This window comes from Hyperolius riggenbachi, chromosome 10, assembly GCF_040937935.1.
Source record: "Hyperolius riggenbachi isolate aHypRig1 chromosome 10, aHypRig1.pri, whole genome shotgun sequence".
Classification (NCBI taxonomy): Eukaryota; Metazoa; Chordata; class Amphibia; order Anura; family Hyperoliidae; genus Hyperolius; species Hyperolius riggenbachi.
The window spans coordinates 45,523,299-45,549,786 of record NC_090655.1 but is presented as its reverse complement, the minus strand read 5'-3'; the positions used below and the strand labels follow the sequence as shown (position 1 = coordinate 45,549,786).

At 43.6% G+C, this 26,488-nt stretch overlaps 1 protein-coding gene across 1 annotated transcript in view; it reads right to left on the bottom strand.

The window, feature by feature from the left end:
• The window catches only part of LOC137536653 (uncharacterized), a 46,623-nt gene that overhangs the window by 6,971 nt on the left and 13,164 nt on the right, over positions 1–26,488 (bottom strand). The window contains exons 6-8 of the mRNA XM_068258897.1: positions 24,243–25,330; positions 5,759–5,820; positions 2,516–2,669 (exon numbers count right to left, since the gene is read on the bottom strand). Coding sequence (XP_068114998.1) covers positions 2,516–2,669; positions 5,759–5,820; positions 24,243–25,330 — 1,304 coding nt within the window. The remainder of the gene's footprint in view (positions 1–2,515; positions 2,670–5,758; positions 5,821–24,242; positions 25,331–26,488) is intronic.

Genomic DNA, 26,488 nt, shown 5'->3' with positions numbered 1-26,488 from the left:
GCCATGTAAAAAAAAATCCAAATGTTTTACAATTGTTATTATTTTTTTATAAAGTAGTTTAAAAGCAGAGCAAAATGTTACACTTACTGCTTTCAAAAATCAATTTCGGCATTAAAATACAATGCATTTGTGAAATAAGCTCACTTCATCAGGTATTATTTAGGTGCCTTAAGGTGGCCACTAACGGTCCAATTTCTAGCGAAAAATCGTTAGAGCGATCAGAAATTCTGATCAGATTGGTTGAAAATAATCACAGTTGATGGGCACAATCGATTATGAACGATTATAATAAAAAATCATCTGACTGGATTTTTGTCAAACCAAAACTTGGATTTTCTTGATTGATTGATAGATAGGAAGCAAAGATTAGTACGTTGATGGTGTAGTGAACGATTTTTCTTCTGATCAGAATATCTGATCGCTCGAACAATTTTTCGCTAGAAATTGGACCATTAGTGGCCACCATAAGAAATCATGACGAGAAGCATGAAAATCTCCTTCCCGATAGTATCTTGTAAAAAAAAAAAACTGAAGGTGGTCTTTATAACGTTGAAAATAAGGTAAATATATCCAGCAATGCTTTGAAAGTTTTTTATGGTAGGCATACGCGTTTCCACTGAGATTGTTTGAAGTTTAAGGTTATCTAATAAAATGATGAAACCTTAATTATGGTAAACGAATAAGATGAATGTAAAGTGATGTAACTAATGACAAATGATCGATTTTAGTCAGGACCGGTTCTAGAATTTTTGTTGCCTGCGGTAAACTTGTGAAGATGCAGCCCCCACTCCCACCCAATTTGCAATGATCACACAACACTCAACAATTTACTCTGCTTTAATTAATGTTCTCACATGACATGCTGCAGCTCAATACAATAGCACACTGGCTGGCTGTGTCTGTGAGTCTCGTTCTCTTCCTACTCTGACTGCATGCTGTAAGTGTAAACACAGTACAAATATGCTGCCCCTGTAATTTCTGCCACTTGATGCAAATGTTTCACCTTGCCTCATGAGAGAACCGGCACTGATTTAAGTGGTCAAAAATGTGTATCCATCTGAAAAGCTGGAAAATGTAGGTTGGAATAGCTTTGCTGGTTGTTCCCATTTGGACATTTCAGGAAAACTATCATTGTGCAATCTGAGTAACTAGATTTATATGCTTTTCAAACTGTCAAGCATTCCCATTTTTTTATACCCACAAAGTTAAGGAGACCAATTTTTGAAACTTTACAAAAAGTCGGCCTCTAAATGAATTACTTGGAGGTTACCAAAAGCAAGTGAAATAAACATGGATGGAATGTGTTGAGGTGCAAAGCACTGCACTCTCAGCAACCAATTAGATTCCATACTTTACTCATTTTAACTGACCATCCTCTGAGTTTTTTTTTTTTTTTTTTGTTTTTTTACCCCTACCACTCCAAACAGCCCTGCTAAGTAATTTAAATAGTTTAAAGAAAAACAAATACCTTAATTTTTAGGTAAAATGACTGTCACTGCTCTGTGGGTTTCTCACATAGCTCTTTTTTTGTAGCCACACTGGTTCTGGTAGCCACAATGTCCCCCTCTCATTGACCCTTACAGAAAAGGAGTTGAGTCACTGGCAGTTTGACCACACACCCTCCTGCTTCCTCACTGGGAGGGCCGAGGATTGACAGCTCAATCATGCATCTTCTCCCACAAGACATTGCAGGTTGTCAAGATCAAGGCTTGAGGCCTTAATCTTGACAACAAAGCAGGGGCTGTCATGTGGTAGTCATTTTCTTTCAGAAAATTAAGGTTATCAGTTTTTTTTCAACAAACTATTTGACTTACTTAGCAAGGGGGTGGGGGTGTATTTGTAAAAATATTCAAGGGTGGGTAGGGGCTTTAAAGTCTTACTAAGACTTGTATGTGCGTTTAGATCAGGTATGTCAAACCAGTCCTTCGAGGGCCAAGGTCCTCACACATTTTTGACACAGCTCAAATTAATTGATGGGTCTGAATCAGGAAAGGTGTGGTCCATCAGGTAGAACACATTCCTCTCTTTCTCGGCCTATCTTTAACACTGGCATGGATCTTGCCCTCCAGGCCTGGAGTTCGACGCCTGTCGTTTAGATAGATCATATTTGCAGTAGGACTACTTGTACATTCGATATTCTGAGCTTTCCCTCATCCTCTTTTGCGTTCATAAATTCCACTGCTCAGAAATTGTAAGAAAATCTTCTCAGCAATGAAAAACATTGTAATAAAAAACAACTGTTGCTCCAGAGTGATATATTTGGCATTTGTTGGGGAAAGGGTACATCTCCCTTACGCCCTAACTTCCTCCACAGTGACACAAAGGACAAGAAGAGAGGGGAGATTTTATCATGCCTTATTTCAAATTACTCCATCTGTAATATGTAGCAACCCAGCCCTCAGTCTTACAGTATCCAATCATATATTAGACTATCATAACCAAGAGAAAGGTTTTCAAGGACTTTTGAAATATATTCACGCGTCTTTTTTACCCTGGTTCTTCTGCCAGTACTTACGACTTGTAGCAGTGAGCAGCAGAGACCACCCATTGCTCGTTGATGAGAGATCCTCCACAAAAGTGGTACCCAGAATTCAGTGAGACTTGGTAGGGCACATGACAGGTGTATCCTCCTACTATCTTGTCATCATCATCGTAAGTGGAGTGTGCCGCTGGAAAGGAAGACAAAACTTAAGGTTATGCCAGAAGCAAATAATTTTTAAGCTGGGTATACACTTGAGCTGGACTTCCAATGGTCTGCACATTGCTCAGCAGTATCTGCTCTAATGGTTTATTGTGGTCCGTTGGAGGCTGGAGGCAGATGCATTTCCACCATAGGCTTCTATGGGAAACACATCCTCTTGACTGGAAAAAACTTGCACGTTGGGAGTTGACTTTGAGTTCTGCTGACCACAATGGATCTCACAGATCTGTTGCAAACTAAAGTATGAATGAATCCTATTAATAACAAAGGATCCCTCGACATGTCCATTTGTGAATACAAAAAAACTGACAGAAAGGCCCATATGCAGTTAACTTTTTCACCTGAGTTTTTCCTAGTAGTTTCAACTTCTTTTTAAAATAACTTTTCAGAATTTTGTAATCTAAAAAGTACCAAAAAGTAAAGAAAAAAGTATTATCAAAATTATTTTGAATATTATCTTGCTTGCTTGTGGCTTAAAGTGAACCCAAATAAAAAATACAAGATTTCAGAAATAAAATCTATTTTCTAAATTATAATAATAAATAGCAGCCTTTTTTCAGCTGCATGATGACAAATATAAAATATTTTACATTTATTGGTGGACCCCCTCCCTTTATTTCATATTGCCGGGACAGAATCCGGCAGATTGGTGGAGTAGGAGGTGTCCGGCAAAGGAGGAATTGCTAATGGCTGCCACCTGTATAACCCTAGTTATGAAAAGAGAAGGGTGAAAAGCATGCACTGAAATGCTCATAGGCTTGAAGGAGTGTTTATTTATCTTTGTACAGTATGTGTCAGAGTGGTGCAAATAAATATTTTGAATTAAAAAAATGTTTCGTTTGGGTCCGCTTTAAAAGGGATTTTATGACGAGGTGTGAAAATGTCAACTTGGAAATAATTCAGGTGAAAAAGTAAATTGCATATGGGCCAAAGTGTCTGCTTTTTTCGATCAAGTATGAACCGAGCCTTAATTGAATGTTGGTAGTAATAAATTAATCACCTTCCTGGTCTGGTCAATTTTATTTATAATCAATGTAAACTAAGCATTGTATTAGGTTCTTATAATCTGCATGGCACTCAGAAAATCTGATTTATCAGCCACTATTTTGGCTTTAGCAGGAAAAATATGTTTTTTGGGACATAACCTAATAAAAACGGCCAACACTGAGATCCAGACAGAATAGTCTTTTGGGTTCATATTGAAAAAAGGCTAAAGAATAAAAAAAAAAGTTGAATAAACACCTTTTTGTGTTCTAGAAGAAGGATCATAACTCTAACACAACAATCTTTTTAGGTCTATTGAGTATTCACTAAAGATACTTAAAGGTAATATGCAGACAGTCATTGCTGGATGTTTAAAGAGTAACTATTAGGCATAAAATAAAAAATCAATTCTCTATTTTTATATGGTAAACAAATAATAAAGGTTCTAACCAGGCTATCCAAAAGTTAAAAAACCACTCTTACTTTTTAATTTACCAGGTCCCCTGGCTCTTATTTGGTACATCTGCCGCAAAAGAGAAGTTGCAGTGCATGCTGGTTTTTTTTTTTTTGCTTTGTTTTTCTTCTTTACTTTTATCCCTTTTTCCCCTTAGACATAACTTATGCAGCCTGATTGGCTGAAGTTTCTTTCAGTCCCGTTTTCCCCTCCCACACCTCTTTTCCACTCTGATTGGACAATATTTCTTGTGCTTAGAAGCAGAGAAAGTGACTCTGAAATCCGATCTATACAAATAAACCAGGTCAAACAATAATTTGTGACGAAACACTTCTTACTGCAGAGCTGTGTGGGAGTGTCTAAAGACTGGGAGGAGGATGGGCATTGCATACTAAATCAGACAGAGAAGTGGAAACAGAGTAAGGGAGGAAATTACATCAGGATTGGCTTCAGACACAGGGATTCCAAAATTGAAAAGTACAGAAACAGAATTCTCTTTATTTACTATATGAAACTCACTGAAACCAAAATTTGGACAGTGAAATACATATTTTATGTAAGTTAAGCAAGTGGGTTTTTTTGTTTTTGTTTTTGGAGATAGTATGTCTGTCAGCTCCATTTTAAAAATGCTTCTTTTAATGAGAATATAGATCAGGTAGTCTGCCTCCAACTGCATTTCTGTTTCATGTGTCCCTTACTTTTGCTTAACAAGTTATGTTATGATGAATCCATAATATCATTTCTCCCTGTATCCCTTCCAATGAGAATTGCCCCAGCCAAGAGAAAATACATATTTTTGGGTACAAGTTGATAAGAAAGGTTTCATAATACCCTCAACACGTGTTGGGTCCCTTGCTCCTATGTAGCCTAATAGCTGTGAACCACAAAAAAAAATCACCCCTCAATCCTCTAATACCCTTCTTTTCATATTGTTGTCTAAAGCCTTTTCACTGGAGATGGTCAAGTTATCCAACATAAAATATCTTTAAAGTGGACCCAAATTAAAAATACAAGATTTCAGAAATGAAATCGATTTTCTAAATTATAATAATAAATAGCAGCCTTTTTTCAGCTGCATAATGACACATATAAAATATTTTACATGTATTGGAGAAACCCCTCCCTTCCTTTCAAATTGCCGGGACAGAATCCGGCAAACTTGTGGAGTAGATGGTGTCCAGCAAAGGAGGAATTGCTAATGGCTGCCCCCTGTATAACCCTAGTTATGAAAAGAGAAGGGTGAAAAGCATGCACTGAAATGCTCATAGGCTTGAAGGAGTGTTTATTTATCTTTGTATGTGTCAGAGTGGTGCAACTAAATATTTTTAATTAAAAAAATGTTTGGTTTGGGTCCGCTTTAAGAGAACACATGGAAAAGCATGTACTGTAATTGTGTTCTATATGAATTTGTATTTGAAAGACTTTGATTGGCTGGTGCCAGTCATGTAACATGTTTCATTTTGCTCACAAAGCAGAACAAGACATATGATCAAATGACCAGCCAGTCAGAGACTTGGAAATCAATCACATGATTAAAATCTCCATACTGCAAATTATGCCCCAGAAAAAGAAAATGAAGTTGAACTTCCTGGCTAGAGCACTAAAAAACAAAAACTCACCAGCAAATCCCAGAATACAGAGGAGGATTAGGTTCTTCATGATGTTGGACTGGAAGTGTCTTCTGTAGCCTCCGATGGGTTTTTATATGCTTAAATATTTCCTAATCTTATCATTGTTCTTCCCTGATCACACACAAGACGTGTGGGACTTTCCTAATGATGGTAAACCCAGCAGGTGTTTTGGCTTGGTTCTAATCTTCGGGCATATTTCCCAAATAATTAATATTATGTTGCCATTTTTGTACCTTGACCTTAGTTTCAGTATTTGAAACTGGGAAAGAAAACCTAAGTTCTAGGGATGACATATTCTTCCTTAAAGGGGAACTCAAGCCTAAACAAACATACTGTCATTAAGTTACATTAGTTATGTTAATTAGAATATATAGGTAATATAATCTCTTACTCGGCCTGTTTTAAAAGAACAGGCAAATGTTTGTGATCCATGGGGGCTGCCAGCTTTGTCATTGGGGCAGCCATCGTTTTGGTTGAAAGGAGGTGACAAGGAGCAGGAGACACAGTTCCAACCATCCTGTGTTAATTACACCAGAAAGGAAATGTGTGCATCAACCAAGTGAACCTGACAAATCTGGCTTTGCAAATTTGGCCTATTGGCTAAACACGAGACATTGCTCATGCAAATATGCATTTGCTTTCGCATGCCTAAATATGCAGGGTCAAAAACCAAACATCGCAAAACAATCGCCCTGTGGGAATTAGTTCATGCTACATAGCACTATCCAGGGGCGCCACGAAGAGGCTTCCCATTGCCCCATACAACCGGGGGCCGCGGGGGTCCCAGGCTCTCTCACCGCCTGGAACCCACACAGCGGCACCCCGGGGGGGGAGGCTGGGGGGTGCAGGCGATATCCCCAGCGTGGCCAGCGCTGCACTGATCCGCCGCTTTCAACGGTCACGCCACTCTCCCATTTCCACAGGTCCCTCTCTCCGCTGTCTCTATGACAGCAGAGCTCTGTGCACCAGTCAGGAGCCAATTTCATTCTGACCGTGTCCACCAAGGTAAGCCAATAGGATTGGCTCCTGATGGCAGGGCAAGGGGGTTGCGGTGGGGACAGAGCGGCGCAATCGGCGGGACCATGCGGTAGTGATGCTCATCCGGAATCCGGATATCCGGGTTAACCCGGATATCCGACCATTTTTACGCTATCCGGATCAGATTTCGGATCCCGGATAGCTATAGAAATCTGCATAGCTATCTGCGGATAGTTTGATGCATGACCCGGATATCCGCGGATATCCGAATCCGAAATACTGTAACTAAGGTGATGACGTCCTGGAGCCAATCAAAGGGCTCCCAGCAGAAGCCTTAGCAACCAATCACAGAAAGGAACACTGGCCAGCCCCACTGTATAATAAGAAGGGCTGCCATGATGAGACAGATCGTTCTGGCTTGCTGAATGCTTCCTGAGAGACATGCTGCAGTGCTGGTGGCCTAGCGAGGGCTGCCTGTATACAGTTATACACCTAAAGCTGTTCATTGATTAACCCCCTCACTACTCTATAGTAATCGTTATTTAGCTTGATTGATTATCTCATAGTGTGACAGTTAGAGTGTGTGCTGCACAGCTGCAGTGCTGTTGCTGGGGCAAGGGCTTTACACAGTGATAAGCTCAGTGATTAACCCCTTCACTATCACTACACTATTGTTAATTCATTAATGTGTTAGTGTGCACTAGTGTCTTCTCTTCTGCTGTCTGACTGTCACTTGACACGTGTCTCTTCGCACGTGGCACGTGTCACTTGGCACGTGTCACATGGCACGTGACACATGCCACTTGGAAAATGCCACGTGACACGTGCCAAGTGACAAGAACCAAGTGCCACGTGACACTTGGCAAGTGACACGTGACAAGTGCCACGTGACAAGTGCCACGTGACACTTGGCAAGTGCCACGTGACACGTGACAAGTGCCACGTGCCACGTCCGGCAGGCTCTTGGCATACGTTACACCTGCTGCTGCTGCATTGCCCTGCTCCTGCTGCCTGTGCAGCTCCCACCGCCAGGCCAGGGTGCCACAGGCCACTGATACCACCTATATTTAATCCAAAACACAATTGCTGCATAATTTTTTGGAGGTGTCTTGGCTGAAAACTGTCATGTCCCAGTTGTGCGGTTGGACTTTGAACACAATGTGGGCTGCACGACCGCTGACTGGAACCTAGGCCTGATGTTAATTGACAGCCATTTTTTTTAAGTCCCCACATCATCAATTAGTGTTCCCCTTTGCAAAATAATGATGATACATGCCTCATTTACCCTAAAAACACCTTTTAAAGCTATTTAAAGGGCACTTCCGGTTTTTCTATCCAGATATCCGAATAGCCCGGATAATGCAACCGGATATCCGCGTGAACGCGGATATCTAAAAGGCTGGATTCGGATATCCGAACTGGATCCGGATATCTAGGTGTAACGATTGTGGAATTCTCTCCGTGATCAGCGCACAAGATGTGCGCTGACACTGTGGAAATCCTCCACAAGCGTATAATTTGAGGGAACCCAGCAAAAGGTGCAATGCACCTGTAGAGGGAAATTCCTGTCGGCAGGTGGAGCTGTGGAGTGCAGAGGAACAGCTCCTCTGCCCTGCCACAGACGCCAGACAGGATTTGCACGAAGGGAAGAAACGCAGGGCAAGATAGCCCTGAAAGAGAGAGATCAAAGCGACAGAGGGTATGTGTGTCCACCAATCTAGTCGCCACCCTGCGATGATGAACACACAACCAGGAAGATAAGGTGATAAGGCAATCGCCAGAGATGGCGGTTGCTAACAGCGACACAAGACCGAATAAGCACAGATGAGGAATGTATGTATGTCCACCAATCTAGCCGCCAACCTGCGACGGCGGACACACAACAGAGGAAACCAAGTGAGAACGCAATCGCAAGAGAAGCGATTGCGAAAGAGAATGAGCACAGGGATAGAATGTATGCATATGCCCCAATCTAGTCGCCAACCCGCGACGGTGCACACACAACAGCAGATATGAAGTAGGAACGCAATCGCGAGAGAGGCGATTGCCAGAGGTGACACAAGGCTACAGCAAGGCAGAGCACGAGAGTAGCAAAGGCACAGCAAATCATACAATGAGAAGATAAGGAAAATAACAAACGCTAACTAAACGCGAACACCGCACTCATTCGCAACAGCGAACGCGTTTTCTGCACGGTCTCCGCGTGTTAAGCACAACAGAGACAAGCACGCCTAATTAACCACCAACAGACAAACATGGAACAGAGGACGCGAGCGCTTGCTTAACGGTTACCTCACCGAGCCTCCAGCAAGCGTTCGTATCAGACAAGACAGATACACGAAAACCGGAATAAGTGAGATACAATCCACTGCTCTTTCCACCAGAGCAAGTGCGATCCAAGTATAGCAACAGAGTGAGCTGAATCCACTGCTCTTTCCGCCAGAGCAAGTGCGATCCAAGTACAACAGACCGATGAACAGAAGGGGCCACCAGCAACAACCGCTGCTCTGGTTAGTACCCCACAGACAGACAGAAAAGGCAATACAAATAATACAATCCTGACTGCTCTAGCAAGGATGCCTAGTGCAGTCCCAGTCATTACTCTAAGCTAATCTTCAAACAACAAGCATGGCTGACACTTCAGGAGTGCTTCACAGGACAAACCCTTATGACCAGCGACGTACTGTGGAATCACATGGTATATATAGAGCAAGCCTACAAAGGATGTGGCTAGGCAATTTGCATGACAAATATATGCAAATTCCTCAGCAGCAGCAAGCTGCAAAACTGACAAAAGGTCTCTCTTCCAGAGACCTGCAGAATGCAGACCTGAACAGTGGTCAAAAAGCTGCCTGCCTGCGCAGGCAGCTGAGCGGATCATTACACTAGGTATCCAGATCCGGATCAATTCGGATTTTAAAAAGCACTATCCGAGCAACACTGCCATGCGGTGACGATTGTTGAAATCTACGTCCTCTCAGCCACAAACAGGGCGTCGTAGATTCAAACTGAAGTGGTTAAAGAGACACTGAAGCGAAAAAAAAAATATGATATAGTGAATTGGTTGTGTACTATGAATAATTACTAGAAGATTAGCAGAAAAGAAAATATTCTCATACTTTTATTTTCAGGTATATAGTGTTTTTTCTAACATTGCATCATTCTATAATATGTGCAGATTACACAACACTCAGCATTTAAAATGAGTCTTTCAGAGCAGTCTGTGAAGTAATGAACTCTCCTCTAGCAGAGAAAAAGTAAACAGTTCACTTACAGTTGAGATAATAAAAGTCAGATAACAGCCCTCTCCACGACTAACTTAGTCGGAGAGCTTAATGGCTTGTTTGCATAGAGATAACAACTGGAGTTTCTCAACTCTTCCTGTACTGGAAACAATTAGACTGATGTATCTGATCTTAATGTTTTATTTCTTAGCTGTACTACACATACAAATCATAATATCATAAATTTTTTTTCGCTTTTGTCTCTTTAAGTAAATTAAGTAAATGTTTTAAAAAAGGTACGCATTTGTGAAGTGCACACTATTTGAAATTCCCCCTTTGACAGTTGGAATTGTGTTCTGGTTTTAATTGAACATCATTCGAACTAACAGCTTTTTTGATCTACTGTACAAATTAATACATTTAGCATATCATGCATTGTCTATTTTTTATTTTGCTTGCTTGCCTGTACACTTCCTGCCAGTCTACAGGCACAAAGAGGGAATATCTTAGGAATGAGACTTCAGAGAAACAAAGTCCTGGTGTGGCGCTAACCATGCTTCCCGTAGAGAACAGAAAACATATTTTTATAAGTCTAGGTACAATTTGAAGTGATATAATCCATGTTAAGTGGAAAAATCAGTAAGTAACCCCCATCCCTCCATACTCTGTCCATGTGCCATACTCCAATATAGCCAGGGCCAGATTTAGGCTGCCTAGGCCATGGCCTAGGGCACCACAGGAGCAAGGGGCACGTGAGCAGCAGGCTAAAATGGTGCAGCATTTGCAAGCAGGGAAATTGGGCAAGCACGTGACTGCGGTGGCTGATAGAGACAGAGCTTCTGCGCTGGAGAGGATCAGAGATGTTTGTGACATTGATGGCTGCTGCAGTGAGGAGGCAAGATGGCTACCTATACTGAAAGGGGGGGGGGGTAAAGAGAGGGAATAAGGGAGTCACATAGCTACCAATACTGGAGGGGGGGTTCATCAGGCTACCTAATCCTGATATCCTAATGCAGATATATACCTGATTATAAGGTGATCTGCAGAATCACCTATAATACTGGTATATCAGAAGCTGTGACAACAAATACAGGAGGTGTTTGGTGCAACAGTAATACTGATAAGGGCAGCACCTCACCAGAAGCTGGTGGGTACAATCAGTATAATGTCTCTCACCAGAGACAAGGGCCCTCTGGTGAGAGTAGAGTAGTCAGACAGATCGGGTTCGGCAACAGACAGACAGACAGATGCAGTACAGAATCAGGAGGCAGAGTCAGAAAGATATAACCAGGTAGGGTTTGGCAACAGGATCAGATGAGCAGAGGTACAGAATCACTTAGAGAGAGAGAGGTCAGAACAAGCCAGAGTCATACACAAATAATATACAGTAAGGTAATGATTAAGGCTATCAAACAATTCCTATTGTGTGTGAAATCCCCGGTTTCCTCCCGGATCAAAGCACACCGGAACTATCTAAGGGTCTGAGCGCTAACATGAAGTATTCGCAACAGCAGACAGATTGCAAGTGACACAGTATGGCTTATGAAGCAAAGGAGACCCTTCAGGCACGCCCCCAGCGATCATCCAATGAGGAGCGGCGAGCGTCTCCTCTGACGTCAGCCGACCAGCTGGTCAGCTGATGCGCCTCCTACCCGCATAAAGGTCCCGTCTATGTGTGCGCGCGCGTGACAAGGCAACCCTATGTGCAACTGACAGTTCCGTCCTTGGCGTGCTAGACGCCTGAGGCCCAGACATGCTGCTAAACAGGGGGCTGGAGGCAGCTGTGGTAGTAGCACTATTCCCCGCAGCTGCCTCTCCAGCGTTCATTACATTAAGCAGCAAGGAGTAGAAATCTGGCCCTGAATATAGCCCATGTTATTATTCTTGGCTCCTGCTGGTGGCATATGGCTGAGGCCCTCTGGTAACCCCCAGACTATGCACATGCTAAAAACACAGAGGAGAAGGTGGTGTGTGTGTGTGTGTTTGTGTGTTTGTTTTGGGGAAGGGAGGAGTGGAGGGATTGTTGCAAGAAGTAGGAAGTTTAAGTAATTAAAACAACTAAAAAGTTGAGTAAGTGTGTAGCACTTATCATTTATAAAACAGCCAAAATACGATTAATGGAATACTTAAAGTGTACCCGAGGTGACATGTGACGTGTTGAGAGGACACCAGAAAGCTCATGGGAGCTGCATGAAGTCCAGAAGACATCGCTGGAGGCTCAGTGAGCATTTTCGGGGGGTTGTGGTTTTTTAGTCCGGTTGCTCAAGCAACTGGCAAGCACATGTATCCAATCCGGTGTGGGATACTGATGACTGCTGCCATTTGTCGCAGACACATCCACTTCCTCCAGTCCAACAGTTGCTATCGAGATTAATGGGGTGCTGAAGCACTAGGCTGTGATTTGCGCTCTCTTTACAAAGGGACAAGGAGATCTGGAAGTAGTGTTCTGGGTTAGTCATTCTGCCCATGCTATTCCTGGATCAGTCATGTGACATGCAGGAAGACTTTGGGAGCTAGTGGGTACGGGTATGCAGCATATCACATGACTACAGAGAACCGAAGAGGAGTCCACACCCAGCTCTGAAGCAGGATAGTATGGATAGAGAATTCCTGGTGGAGTAAGGTTTAAGATGATTTGTCGTTATGTCTCTGGCTGCAGGAGGAATCACAATCAGACCCACCAGGGGCGTAACCTCAAATCATGGCTCCCCCTAGCAAAATTTTATAGGGTCTCCCAAAGTTCACACTCCTCCCCTTGCCTCCCCTTGGTGTGACCCTCACAGCCTGAAGGCCCATCTTGCATGGGTCATAAAAAAGCGTGGCCATCATAATCTTCACACCCATAACAAATGAAGCTACAAAATCACCTGATCTGAAGGATGAATCCCTTTATTGGACAAAGGGAAGGTTAATAGGTGGGGTGGGGCACCCTCACAGTTGCAGGGGCTTCTCCTCTGTAATTACACCCCTGAGACCTGCCCACCTATGACAAGGACTGCCTTACTGCAGTTACTATGGGACTCCCAAGTCAGACTTAGTGGCCAATATGAAGATGCCTGTGTCTGCTGGCCATGTGGATCTTGCTACTTATACCAGTCTTCAAGTGTGAAGTGCTCATTCTATAGCTCCTCTCCTCTTGTGAATCTCTTGCGAGGCTCCATGTCCTCTGGCCTCTAGGACATAGGCCCACCCCCTTCCAAAAAACGACATAGTGGTTTTTTTTATCTCTATCGTGTTTCAGCAAGGGGGCGAGGCTATGTGCCAGAAGGCAGTGGACACAGAGCCCTTGGACCGATGACAACAAGAAGACCCAGCAGATAACGACACCTTCAAAGCAATGAACAGCAGAGGTCTGCTTCAGTATTTATTGCAGTATGTAATATGTATTTTTATGCTGTAAAAGTTAAAAGTGTATTCAGATTTATTTAACCTTCCTGAGCTCAGGCTATGCCGCGCAGGAGTATTTCTCAGGCCCTGCTTGGCCGATTTGTGTAATTTTTTTTGTTGTTGCACGCAGCTAGCGCTTTGCTAATTGCTAGCTGCGTGAACTCACCGATTGCCACCGCTCCCCGCCGATTCGCCACCGCTCGCCGCGTTAGAGGATGTGTCGTCCCCCCCCCCCCCCCGAGACCCCTGCACAGCCTGGCCAATCAGTGCCAGGCAGCACTGAGGGGCGGATCGGGACTCCCACTGACGCCATTGCCATGGCGACGGGGGAAGCCCTAATGGAAATCCCGTTTAGAACAGGATTTCCTGACGGGCCTGATCGCCGGAGGTGATCGGAGGAGGTGGGGGGATGTCGCTGCTCAGTGGCTGTCATGTAGCTAGCGCTAGGCTAGCTACATGATTTAAAAAAAAAAAAAAAAAAAAACTGCTGTGCGGCCCCCTGGTGGTTTTAATTGACCGCCAGGAAGGTTAATGCATTTTTTAATGTAATAAACATAATAAAATTTGAAGGCAAAGTGATACTTTACATTCTCAAATAAGCTCAATGATCACTAGTTCTAATTATGCAGATGATACAAAACGATGTATAGTTATCAGTAGTGTTGGGCGAACAGTGTTCGCCACTGTTCGGGTTCTGCAGAACATCACCCTGTTCGGGTGATGTTCGAGTTCGGCCGAACACCTGGTGGTGTTCGGCCAAACTGTTCGGGGTTCGCCCGAACTGCAGAATGCATGGCCGAACATGGCCGAACAGGGCCCCTGTTCGGCCGAACAGGGCCCTGTTCGGCCGAATACTGCCCCCCTATGCCCCCTATGGGGTCGCAGGCATAAGGGGGGAGCATGCCCCGATCGCGGGGGGGGTCGGAAATTCCCCCCACCCCCTCCGCTAGCGCTCCCCCCTCTGCCCGCTTCCCCATACAAAAAGTTTGAAACAAGTTCAATAGTACCTGGCTGGTGGCACTGGCTGGCAGTGGAGTGAGGAGGAGTCCGAGTAGCAGAGTGACGTTGAGGCCGGGCAGCGGGCGGTTCAGCGCTAGTACCCTTGTGGTACTTCCGCCCTTTCTCTGACCTCACGTCCTCTGCATACGAGGGTACGCATCACGCGTACCCTCGTATGCGTCATCACGCAGAGGACGTGAGGTCAGAGAAAGGGCGGAAGTACCACAAGGGTACTAGCGCTGAACCGCCCGCTGCCCGGCCTCAACGTCACTCTGCTACTCGGACTCCTCCTCCTCCTCACTCCACTGCCAGCCAGTGCCACCAGCCAGGTACTATTGAACTTGTTTCAAACTTTTTGTATGGAGAAGCGGGCAGAGGGGGGAGCGCTAGCGGAGGGGGTGGGGGGAATTTCCGACCCCCCCCGCGACCGGGGCATGCTCCCCCCTTATGCCTGCGACCCCATAGGGCCCCCAAAATGGGCATGTTCGGGGGTCCCATTGACTCCCATTGAGTTCGGCGTTCGGGCCGAACATGCCGAACATCTGGCCCATGTTCGGCCTGTTCGGCCCGAACCCGAACATCCAGGTGTTCGCCCAACACTAGTTATCAGCACTTAGTAGAATCATGACATATTACCGATAAGATGGGTAAATGAACATGCATATGGCTCATGAAATGCAATGTTAATAAATGTAAGGTTGTATATTTTGGTCATGCCAATGCTCTGTATAAAGTAAATACAGCTGGGGAACTTGTTGGAAATACTGGTTGATGATAAGTTCAGTGACCTTATTTAGTGCCAGCAGCAGCAGCTACAGCAAATACAATTCTTAGGCACATAAAAAAGGGAAGTAAAAATACACTAGTATACACTAGTATACTACTGTATCTGCATAAATCCCTTGTAAGGCCACATATGAATTATAGAGTATAGATGGGTACCACATAGTATGAAAGACATAGGTGTTTGAAAAGGGGTACTAAATGAATTACAGGGATGAAAGATCTCGCTTGCCAAGAATATTCAGACTAACAGGGCTGATATAGCTGGGAAAAGATACAACTTAAAGGACAAGTGAAGTGAGAGTGGTATGGAGGCTGCCATATTTATTTCCTGTTAAACCATACCAGTTCCCTGGCTTCTCCTCTAATACTTTTAGCCATAGACCATGAACAAGCATGCAGATCTGACAAGATTAGCTGCATGCTTGTTTCTGGTGTTATTCAGACACTACTATAGCCAAATAGATCAGCAGGACTGCCAGGCAACGGGTATTGCTTAACAGGAAATAAATATGGCAGCCTCCATGATCCTCCCACTTGACTTCAGTTGCCTACTTCAGGGAGTGAAATAGTAGTTGGAGACACCTAACAGCTCTGAGCCTCCCTGTGGTCACAGGTGCTGCTCCTACTAGTTATGCCCCTGTATGCCAGTTGATTTTGGGGTGAATTACATTTAAATCAATGAATCCAACTTAAGTGATTATTAGCAACATACTTTACTGATTACTAGCAGCTGTTAACCATTAAATTTGTCACAATTGACTTCAATGCACTTCACACAAACTCCTCCTGGCCTTTCACACTATTCTGAGTCCAATAGAAGGGAGCCTAACCAAAAATTAACTTCTCCAAAACTACCTCCCCTATATAGCTGCCAATCCTATCATGCCTTTCTTCCTCTAGCCTGTGGTACTTGTAAGCCTTCACTAGTTGACATGAACTGCATATGGAGGACAGGAGATACCATAAGTTGAAAAATGGCAAAAGGAAATACTTTACCACAGAAAGTAGTTACTGGGGGCCAATTTTTACTTGCTTTTTCTTGTGTCTACATTAAGGTTCAGAAAAGATCAAATGATTGAACTATGTAATCATCTACCCTTGCCACAGGTACAGACACTTGCTTTGGTGAGGTCATCATGATTTTGCCTTTAAACACAATAACTATCCAAGTAGCCATGGCTGGGCCATACTGTAACATTCCATGCCTCATTCCTCCCTTTACATTGGTTTCACTAGTTGGATCATTTCCATATATATTGCAGCAGCAGCATCACACCTTTCAAACAAAATTAGTTTATTTTACCCTTTCCCTTTTTAACAAGTATCTGTTTATTATCTTAGTTTGTTTTTCTGGTTATGTTCTCCTTGGGAAAATAATTAAGTTAATGATTAAATGGTTTGGTCCAGCTGCCTGCACCAATGTCTGGTTTTTCTGTTATCTTTGGGTATTGGCGTGGGTCAGACACCAACTGCTGTAAATAACATGATCCAGATATGATGAGTAATATGATCCAGATTTCCACTCGAATTGTAAGCTGACTGTACTAATATAATAAATACAGTTGCCCCCCTATTTATGAACAGGTCCAGAGTACAAGCAGGGCCCACATGCAATTCATTGTTTCTCCTGAGTTTTCTCCTACTTGAAGAATACACACCTTGCCATGTCAATATGATGCCTTTTAAACCACCAGCAAGGGAGAACATACTCAAAATCATTTTGAAAGTACTTTTTCATTTACTTTTGCACCTGCACTTTTTTGCAGTTAGTTGTCACTCCTTATTATACATTTGTATACGTCTCAAATCCCTTGTACCTAACAAGTCTTTCAACAGAGTAACCAAGCAGCTCGGGGTGACCTAAACCACTAGGAAAGTATAGGAGACTAAAATAATCCAAAAAGCCCTCCTACTAAAACGCAATGCTTGGTTTTATTTGCCTTCTTAAAACAGAAGGTACTTGTGATAATTCTGCTTTAAGTAACATCTGTGGTTACCCACAATACACTGCTACTGAATATGCTGGTACACCAATGGTTCTGGACACAAGCCGGGCTTCAGGGGCATAAAGAGATCATTTGAATATTCAGTAGCAGTGAATTGTAGGTAAGTAATAAGGATGCTAACCAGGCAATGCAAAAGTTAAAAATCGATCTTACTTTCTTTCTCCCTAAAAGATCATTCCCCGGTTTCCATGGCTCTTATTTGGTACATCTGCCATACAAAGGAAGTTGCAAGACATGCTGGGTTTTCTTTTTTTTCTTCTTTACTTTCCCCTCAGACAAAACTAATGCGGCCTGATTGGCTGAAGCCTCTTTCTCTTCTGTTTTCCCCTACCACACCTCTGTTCCTCTCTGGCCAATATTTCTCATGCTGTGAAGCTGAGACAATGCACTTTCTATTGCAGAGCAGGGTGGGAGTGTCTGAAGACTGGGAGAAGGGTGGGCAAGGGTAAGGTAGGAAATTATGTCAGGATTGGCTTCAAGATAGAAAGAGTCAAAATTAGGGATGCTCATTCGGATTCCGCAGAAATGCAATTTCCGTATTTCCGATCGGAAATTGCATTTCCGCATCAGAATGAGGAAATCGGTAATACAAGTGTGGTAGACGGATTTTCACGGATTTCTCCCGGAAATCGTGGAAATTTCCGCCGACTTTAATATTGATTTTCTCAAAAACTATAAGGTCTTTTTGAAAAAAATTTTCATCTTGTTCACAAGATTCTTTTTAATAAACCCTGAAAATTGGGTGTGTCTAGGACTTATGGGGGCTTTGCTATTAACCACTAAAGTCGGTGGATTTTTACTGCAATGTAAAATGCAGAAAATCTGCATTATCCAATATGCGGTAATTTTAAGCCAATCAGAAGACTCGGAATGAATAAACCAATCAGAGAATGGGGATTTAGGCGGAAATTTCCGCATTCTCTGATTGGCTTATTCATTCTGCGTCTTCTGATTGGCTTAAAGAGACACTGAAGCGAAAAAAAAATTATGATATTATGATTTGTATGTGTAGTACAGCTAAGAAATAAAACATTAAGATCAGATACATCAGTCTAATTGTTTCCAGTACAGGAAGAGTTAAGAAACTCCAGTTGTTATCTCTATGCAAAAACGCAATTAAGCTCTACGACTTTCAAAGTCATGGAGAGGGCTGTTATCTGACTTTTATTATCTCAAGTGTTATTGAACTATTTACTTTTTCTCTGCCAGAGGAGAGGTCATTAGTGCACAGACTGCTCTGAAAGAATCATTTTGAATGCTGAGTGTTGTGTAATCTGCACATATTATAGAATGATGCAATGTTAGAAAAAACACTATATACCTGAAAATAAAAATATGAGAATATTTTCTTTGCTGCTAAGCTTCTAGTAATTATTCATAGTACACAATCAATTCATTATATCATATATTTTTTTTTCGCTTCAGTGTCTCTTTAAAGAGACTCTGAAGTCTCGAAAAAAACATATTTTTATTTAATAAATATGTTTAATACTTTAGCCCTAACTAAACCGCCACATTACTGCCGATCTGCGCTATCTAAATCCCCCCAAACTCCCCGGGGGGCAATCCGGGGAGCGCTTCCGTGTGAGGCAGGGCTATGAGCTGCAGCTCTGCCTCACACGCGTCTGTCAGCGACGGATCTCCTCCTCTCCCCCGCCCCTCTCTGTCTTCCTTCGCTGAGAGGGGCAGGGGAGAGGCAAAGATCCGCTGCTGACAGACGCGTGTGAGGCAGGGCTGCAGCTCATAGCCCTGCCTCACACGGAAGCTGATGCGGGCAGCAAAATCCACGACCAAGAATTCATGGATTTTGCAGGGGCGAGGGAGGGAGCGTTAGGGGGGATTTAGATAGTTTAAAGCGGCGGGGATGTGGCGGTTTAGTTAGGGCTAAGGTATTAATAATAATTATTAAATAATAATCCGTTTTTTTAGAGACTTCAGAGTCTCTTTAAAGTTACCGCGTATCGGATAAATGCAGATTTTCTGCATTTTACATTGCAGTAAAAATCCACCGACTTTAGCGGTTAATAGCAAAGCCCCCATAAGTCCTAGAAACACCACATTTTCAGGGTTTATTAAACAGAATCTTGTGAACAAGAGGAAAAAAAACGTTTTCGAAAAGACCTTATAGTTTTTGAGAAAATCGATGTTAAAGTCGGCAGAAATCTCCATGATTTCCGGCGGAAATCTGCATCGGAATGCGGAAATTGGTAGCGCAAAGCGGAATCGGTAGCGGTAATTAGCAATGGCGGAATGCAGATTTTCCACGGAATCGTAAATTGGTATTTTCAACCATCCCTAGTCAAAATGGAAAATCCTAAGAAGAATTTTTCATTTTTTTGTACTATAGAAAAAAATCACTAAAATGAAAACTTGAACAGTGCAATACATATATTATGTAAGTAGAGCAAGTATTTATCTACTTATATATGGGGTTTTTTTCTGAGATAGTATGGCTGACAGCTCCTCTTTCAAGCTGAATTAATCACAAGTACCTTCTGTTTTAAGAAGACAAATTACACCTAACAAGTCTATATATATATATTCACTAAGCTTTATCGAACGTTATCGAACACTTTATCGAACGTTTGATCATTTACCTCATGAGCAAAATCTTATATTGAATTCACTAAGGTGTTATAGATTTATCAAATGTTTTATCGATTAAGCATTCAATAAATCTATAACACCTTAGTGAAATCAAAATTAGATTTTACTGATAAGGTAAATTATCAAACGTTCAATAAAGTGTTCAATAAAGCTTAGTGAATTGAGGCCTACGTGTGTGAAAGGCTTTTTGTAATGATTTTGCACATGCAGTAGCATTAGCATTAGCACTTTATTGCATTTAATTTTGCGTCATAGAACATAATATTTTTGGTAACCCTGTGATATCTCTGTGGAAATGTATAGTATATTTATTATGTGGATTATTTACCTTGTATTTTGATATACTGAACTTGTGCTTTTATAATAATTTTTATCTGGCTCCACCCTTGACCCATTTTATGTCTTTTTAATTGTTTTTAATCATGTGTTTTGGTGAAATCAATAAAGTTATGAACTTTTGAAATATTTAACTTTCTGGTTTGGTGCTATTTTTTGTATATTTTCCCTTATTCAATATAACTGTAAAGGTGCACCAGAGGGGACAGAGACCTGCCTGGGTGTGGCACACCCCGGACTTTAGAATGGCCCATCAAGTGTTGGTGAGGCCTGCCTTACTGTGAAAGCAGCTCATGGTTTTTCATGCATTACTTTTTTTCCCCACCCAATCATACTGTCAAATATGTCAGTGAATCAAATGGTCAAACTAACTTGTTTGACCATTTGATTGAGGATAAAGAAAATGTAATGGATCATACCATCTGCTTGATAGGCCTCACCTATGCATTATGGACCATTTTGAAGTGTGCCAGCATCAGATTACATGCAGCATTTATTATTAAAGCTACAATAAAATAAAGCTAGTTAATCACCTAAGGACACCTCTGGAGTGTCTGTTTTTTGCACAAGGGTCCCTCCTTTCCTGCCAATACAGCATCTCTTCTGTAGATGCTGGACCAGATCGTCTCTCATTGTTTTATTGCAGCTGTGTTAGTGAAATTGTATATCCCAAAGCCAAGTAGAGTGCTTTATGTGAAATAAGAAAAAATGGATGGGAATTGGGGATGTGACCTATGTTAAAGGGTGGAGTTTGGGGTGCCAGAACCTCTGTACCTACAAGCTCCTGAGGTGTAAATCCGACATTGGTCATAGACCTACAAGCATCTCATGGCTAGTAAAGGGTGAGCTAAATGTAATGTCATGGACCTACAAGCTTCTCATAGCTAGTGAAGGGGGAGGTGCATGTAATGTATGTAATGTTATGGACCTACACATCTCAAGGCCAGCAAGGGGTGGGCTGAATGTAATGTAATGGAACTACATGCGCCTCATGGCTCGTAAGGGTTGGGCTAAATGTAGTTTTGCGAACCTACATGCATCTCATGGCTAGTGATGGGTAAGCTGAATGTAATTTTATTGACCTACACGCGTCTCTTGGTTAGTAATGTGTGGGCTGAATGTAATGTCATGGACCTAAATGCATCTCATGGCTAGTGATGGGTAGACTGAATGTAATGTCATGAAACTAAATGCATCTCATGGCTAGTAAGGGGAGGGCTGAATGTAATGTCAAAGTGTGATCTACAGGCATGTCATGGCTAGTGATCGGTGGGCTGAATGTAATGTTATTGACCTAAATGCATCTTATGGCAAGTAAGGGGTGGGCTGAATGTAATGTTATGGACCTCCATGCATCTCATAGCTAGTGATGGGTGGGCTGAATGTAATGTCATGAACCTACATGCATCTCATAGCTAGTGATGGGTGGGCTGAATGTAATGTCATGAACCTACATGCATCTCATAGCTAGTGATGGGTGGGCTGAATGTAATGTCATGGACTTCCATGCATCTCATGGCTAGTAATCAGGGCTGGAACTATCCTCAATGAAAGTGCCGCTTGCCCCGTCCACTTACGTCATCATCCGGCAACCGCAGCCGCAACTACAGTGAGGGGCACCTGGGGCAGACGGCTAGTCACACATAGTCAGTCCGTCCCGCTCTCCCTGCCGCCGTATTCATCATGCCTGCCTGCACGCAGCTCTGAAACATGCAAGTGAGCAAGAGCTGCATGCATAGGAAGTGGGGAGGTTGAGCGTTTGTCTGTCTCTGCTGGCCGCTGAACTGGGAGGAAACCACATGGGTGGCCAGTGCAAGGCAGGCATCGTTTAACCAGGTACATCCACTAAGGCCAGGGAAAAGATTATGGATCGGATGTCATTCAGTGCCTACAGAGCTGTGTTCCTCGGCCTGGGACTTCCTTTTTCTTATGTAAATTACCAGATGATAGATCTCTCAGCCGCATTTGAGAATAGACACAGTAGTTCAGGATTGCTTCCTTCCCCCTACATCAGAGGTGCCTACTAAACTCCCCTCTGGCTCTGACACTCCTGCACTGTCTGTGAGTAATCTGATACCTTCCCTCTGCACTCCTAACTAGTGATGGGAAGTCCGACTCTTTTCAATGAATCAATTCATTCGATTCAATTCATTTAAAAAAAAAAATGATCACGAACCAAATCATTTGATTCATTTTACTGGGGAGGGTGTAGCTAGCCGTAACTGGTTGCTAGTCACTCCCCTTCCCTGCTAATTGGCCCAGGCATTTATTATTCCTCCTCCTGGCTCCTTCCCCTTCTGCTGTGTGTGTCAGGGCCCTTTTCCACTAGCTGCGTTTTTGCCAAAAACGCAAAACGCATGCGTTTGCTTATTCTTAAAGTGAACCAAAGATGAAGCACCCTCATGTATTTTACCATGTATATCAGTGGAAACATTAGAGAAAACACCTACCCTGCTTTCTGTTTCATTCTGCACTGCACAGCTTGCTTTTTATCAACTCTGATAAAATCCCTGACTGAGCATTCAGTCTGGCTTTACATTAATGACTCAGCTATAATGATTCCTGAGCAGAGCCAGCAGGGGGAAGGCTTGGTCTTGAAAAGACATGAGAGAACACAGACTGAGCTATAAATATTCCTGAGGAAAGCCAGACTGAATGCTCAGTCGGGGATTTTATTCGGGTTGATAAGAAGCAAGCTGTGCAGTGCAGAATGAAACAGAAAGCATGGTAAGTGTTTTCTCTAATGTTCCCACTGATATATATGGTAAAATACATGAGGGTGTTTCGTCTCTGGTTCTCTTTAAGGCCTCTTTCACATCTACCAACGCATGTAGGAGCCGTTCTCCGGCACGCGTTGAATAGCCTGCGGCGTGTCATCGGGAATCTGCGGTGCGACGCAATCAGTGGCGGTAGTAACTAATTAACCCTGCGGGAAAACGCCGGCTCCCGACGATGAAAAGCTCCCGGGTGCGTCGTGCCGCAACGCATCGAAACGCAGCGTCGGGTGTGAAAGGTAAAATGAAAGTCTATGGACTTTCCTTTTACCTTGGTTAACGCAAAGTATAGACTTTGCATTGAAATGCAGAAAAAGGGCTCTAGTGTGAAAGAGCCCTAAGTGCAGTCAGTTTAAAATAATCATCCTGGGTGGCCTTTTCTACTGCCGCAAACGCATGTCTGTGCGATTATGATGCGTTTTGCGTTTCAATGTAAAGTGTAGGAAAACATGAAAAACGCCTTGCTTTTTGTATTGATTTAACCACTAGTATCTATTTTAAAAAACCAAGACAACACTTGCCAATCAGAAAAATGCAAACGCATAAAAAACGCACATCAAAATTGGTCAAAAGCGTTTTGCAGTGGAGAAGGACCCTTTGTAGCTGCAGTTTCTGACTCATCCACTAAACTGATTCGGTTCAGTGTGATGAGTCGGATCACTCGATTCACAGGAAAGAACCGGTTCAAATGAACCAATCACTCATGAACCGGACATCACTACTCCTAACCTGGCTGGACTCCATGATAACAAAAGATAGCGACTACTGAATGTAAACTAGCTACTTTTTCTTTCCTATAGGCATGCTCTCTGCTTGCACCCCAATCTCCCCCAGTGCCCCTGCACTTGTCCCTCAGAGCTCAGACTCTGCAACAATGGTCATTGTGTTCCCTCTGTGAGTCAGGTTATCTCTGCCTCCATTTCAGCTCCTGGCCTGACCTGCTCTCTGCACACACCGAAGCAGGGTCCCTTATGTATAATGATGTCAGAATCAGAATCAGAATCAGAATCATTTTTATTCGCCAAGTACAACAGGAGTCATACTCAGAATTATTTGTGGTACACATGGCATAGGCAAACTACAAACTACATAAGACAGGCAAAACAGAAGCGCAAGACAGACATTTACAGGTGTGCTGTGGTACATATAACAATTACATTTCCAGGAGGTCATTGTGGCCTACAAAAAACAGAAATTTAAGGACCGTTCAGATTCCGCCCAAGGTGGTAGCGGCTGGGAGATTATGCTCAGCTAAAAGGGAGTCCCCCACTAGGTTAGATGAAGAACTGCTTGTGGGAAGAAGGAGTTTCTGCGCCTGGTGGTTTTGGATGGGATAGTTCTATAGCGGCGACCCGACGGGAGAAGCTCGAAGTACCTGCTGCCAGGGTGGGAGGGGTCGCGAGAGATTAGACCAATGATGGTGGTGTCATCTGCAAATTTGATGACCTTCACAGAGTCTGCAGTTGAGGTGCAGTTGTTGGTGTATAAGTAGAAGAGGAGTGGGGACAGTACACATCCTTGCGGGGCTCCAGTGTTGGTGGTTCTCACGCTGGAGGAGCAGTTGCCCAGCTTGACCTGTTGCGTTCTTTCCGACAGGAAGTCCTTGACCCATCCACTGAGAGTGGGTTCGACTCCGAGCTGCGCCAGGTTGTCAAGCAGAATGTTGGGGCAGATCGTGTTGAATGCTGAGCTAAAGTCCAAGAACAGGATCCTAGCGTAGGAGCCGGGACTGTCCAGGTGCTCTGTGATGTATGCTAGGCTACCATTTATAGCATCCTCAACAGACCTGTTTGCCCTATATGTGAATTGGTGTGGGTCAAGGAGGGCGTTTGTGGAGCTCTTAAGGTTGGCAAGGACCAGTCTCTCCAGGATCTTAATGATGTTTGAGGTTAGGGACACCGGCCTGAAGTTGTTGAGATCCGTGCTGCCTGATTTTTTGGGAACCGGTATAATTGTAGACCTCTTGAAGCAGGAGGGGACTACACCTTCTGATAGTGACCTCCTGAATAAGGAGGTGAGCACAGGGGATAGCTGGTCCGCACAGGTTCTTAGGCAGATCGATGACACGCCATCAGGGCCTGAGGCCTTCCTGGGGTTCAGCTTGCGGAGGTGCCGGAGGACTTCTGCTTCCTGTACTAGAACTGGAGGCATGGTGTCATGTCCCCCTAAGGAGGAGGGCTCCTTTCCCATGGTTACCGGGGCCTCGGGCTGCTTGGACTGATGTTCGAATCTGCAGTAGAACTCGTTGAGCTCCTCGGCCAGTTGGAGGCTGGGGGTCACGGGTTGTGGGGCAGGTTTGAAGTTTGTGGCTGCTCTAAGACCTTTCCATACCTCCCGTGTGTTTTTGGACTGGAGGCAGAGTCCCAGCTTGTCAGAGTAGGCCCTCTTTGCGGCACGCAGTTCACGTTTCAGGGCATTCTTGGCATCTCTAAACTTGGCATCTCTGTATACTGCAGTGAGCCCCTAGCTTATCAATGCATGACTGTTAATTTGTCAGCTAGCTGCAGAGGAGATGGTTATAGCTGGCTATGAAACTTGTGGCACTAAAAGTGACAGCATGCCCTGTCAATGATGTAGCATACGAGGTTCAGTAACTTCTGGATTTCACAGCTTGGAAGAAGTCGAAGTTCAGCATTCCTTGTCCTGTCCTCTGTTAATTGCTATATTGCTTAAACTACTGGTCTCAGCATGCCCTGTGTTCTGTCAGTGCATGCTGTAGTCCAATATGTGTTAATAGGACACCTTATTCATTTGACTTTTTCTGCTAGGAGATCATTTTTTTTATCTTCTCTTCACTTTTCAGCACTTTGCAACACCTGACCCGGGGTGAAAAAGTCGGCTTTAACTCACCTGGTGCTTCTTTCAGCCCCCTGTTGTCTTGAATGTTCCTCAATGACGGAAATCAGATTGGACCTGTCGGAAATTATTTATCGAGCCATCTATCTGCCGAAAGAAACTTATAGTGTATTCCCAGCATCAGTCTCCACAGTTGTGCTGAAACAAAAACTCCTAGCGGCTCCTATTACAAACCTTTTCACTGCACTCTGACAGGACAGCATGTCAGAGCAATATGTATGAGGCTCCAAGATTCCATTGTGTCTTTCCGCATCTTACAGCCTTCATTAGCTGGACAACTGTTGCACTTCAGGTGTCTGCATACCTTTCAGCAACTGACCCTGTAATCAGCTTTTGGCAGGTTACCTCTGTGTATCAGTGCAGACATTTTTTGCAAAGCGTAATGAGTGATTCTCTGATTGGGGTTGTGTACCTGTTCCTCATTAACCGTATAACATGCAGTCATTCCATACAGAGGAAGTTAGTCTGTAATGTGTGCAGTCTCAATATGCAGACCATATGCTGTACAGAGCCCTGGTCTGCCTGACAACAGAGAACACAAAGTCCTTGGGCTATACTGGAGGCCAATCTGATACTGGGGCACATCTGGCTTCCTATACTGGAGGAGGGGGCATATCTGCTTCCGAAAGCGTTAATACTTGGGGTGTGGCCTGTGCTGAGGGGTGGGGTTTAGGGCACCAGAACACTTGTGCCTACAGGCTCCTGAGCTGTAAATCCGGCCCTGCTAGTGATGGGTGGGCTGAATGTAATGTCCTGAACCTCCAT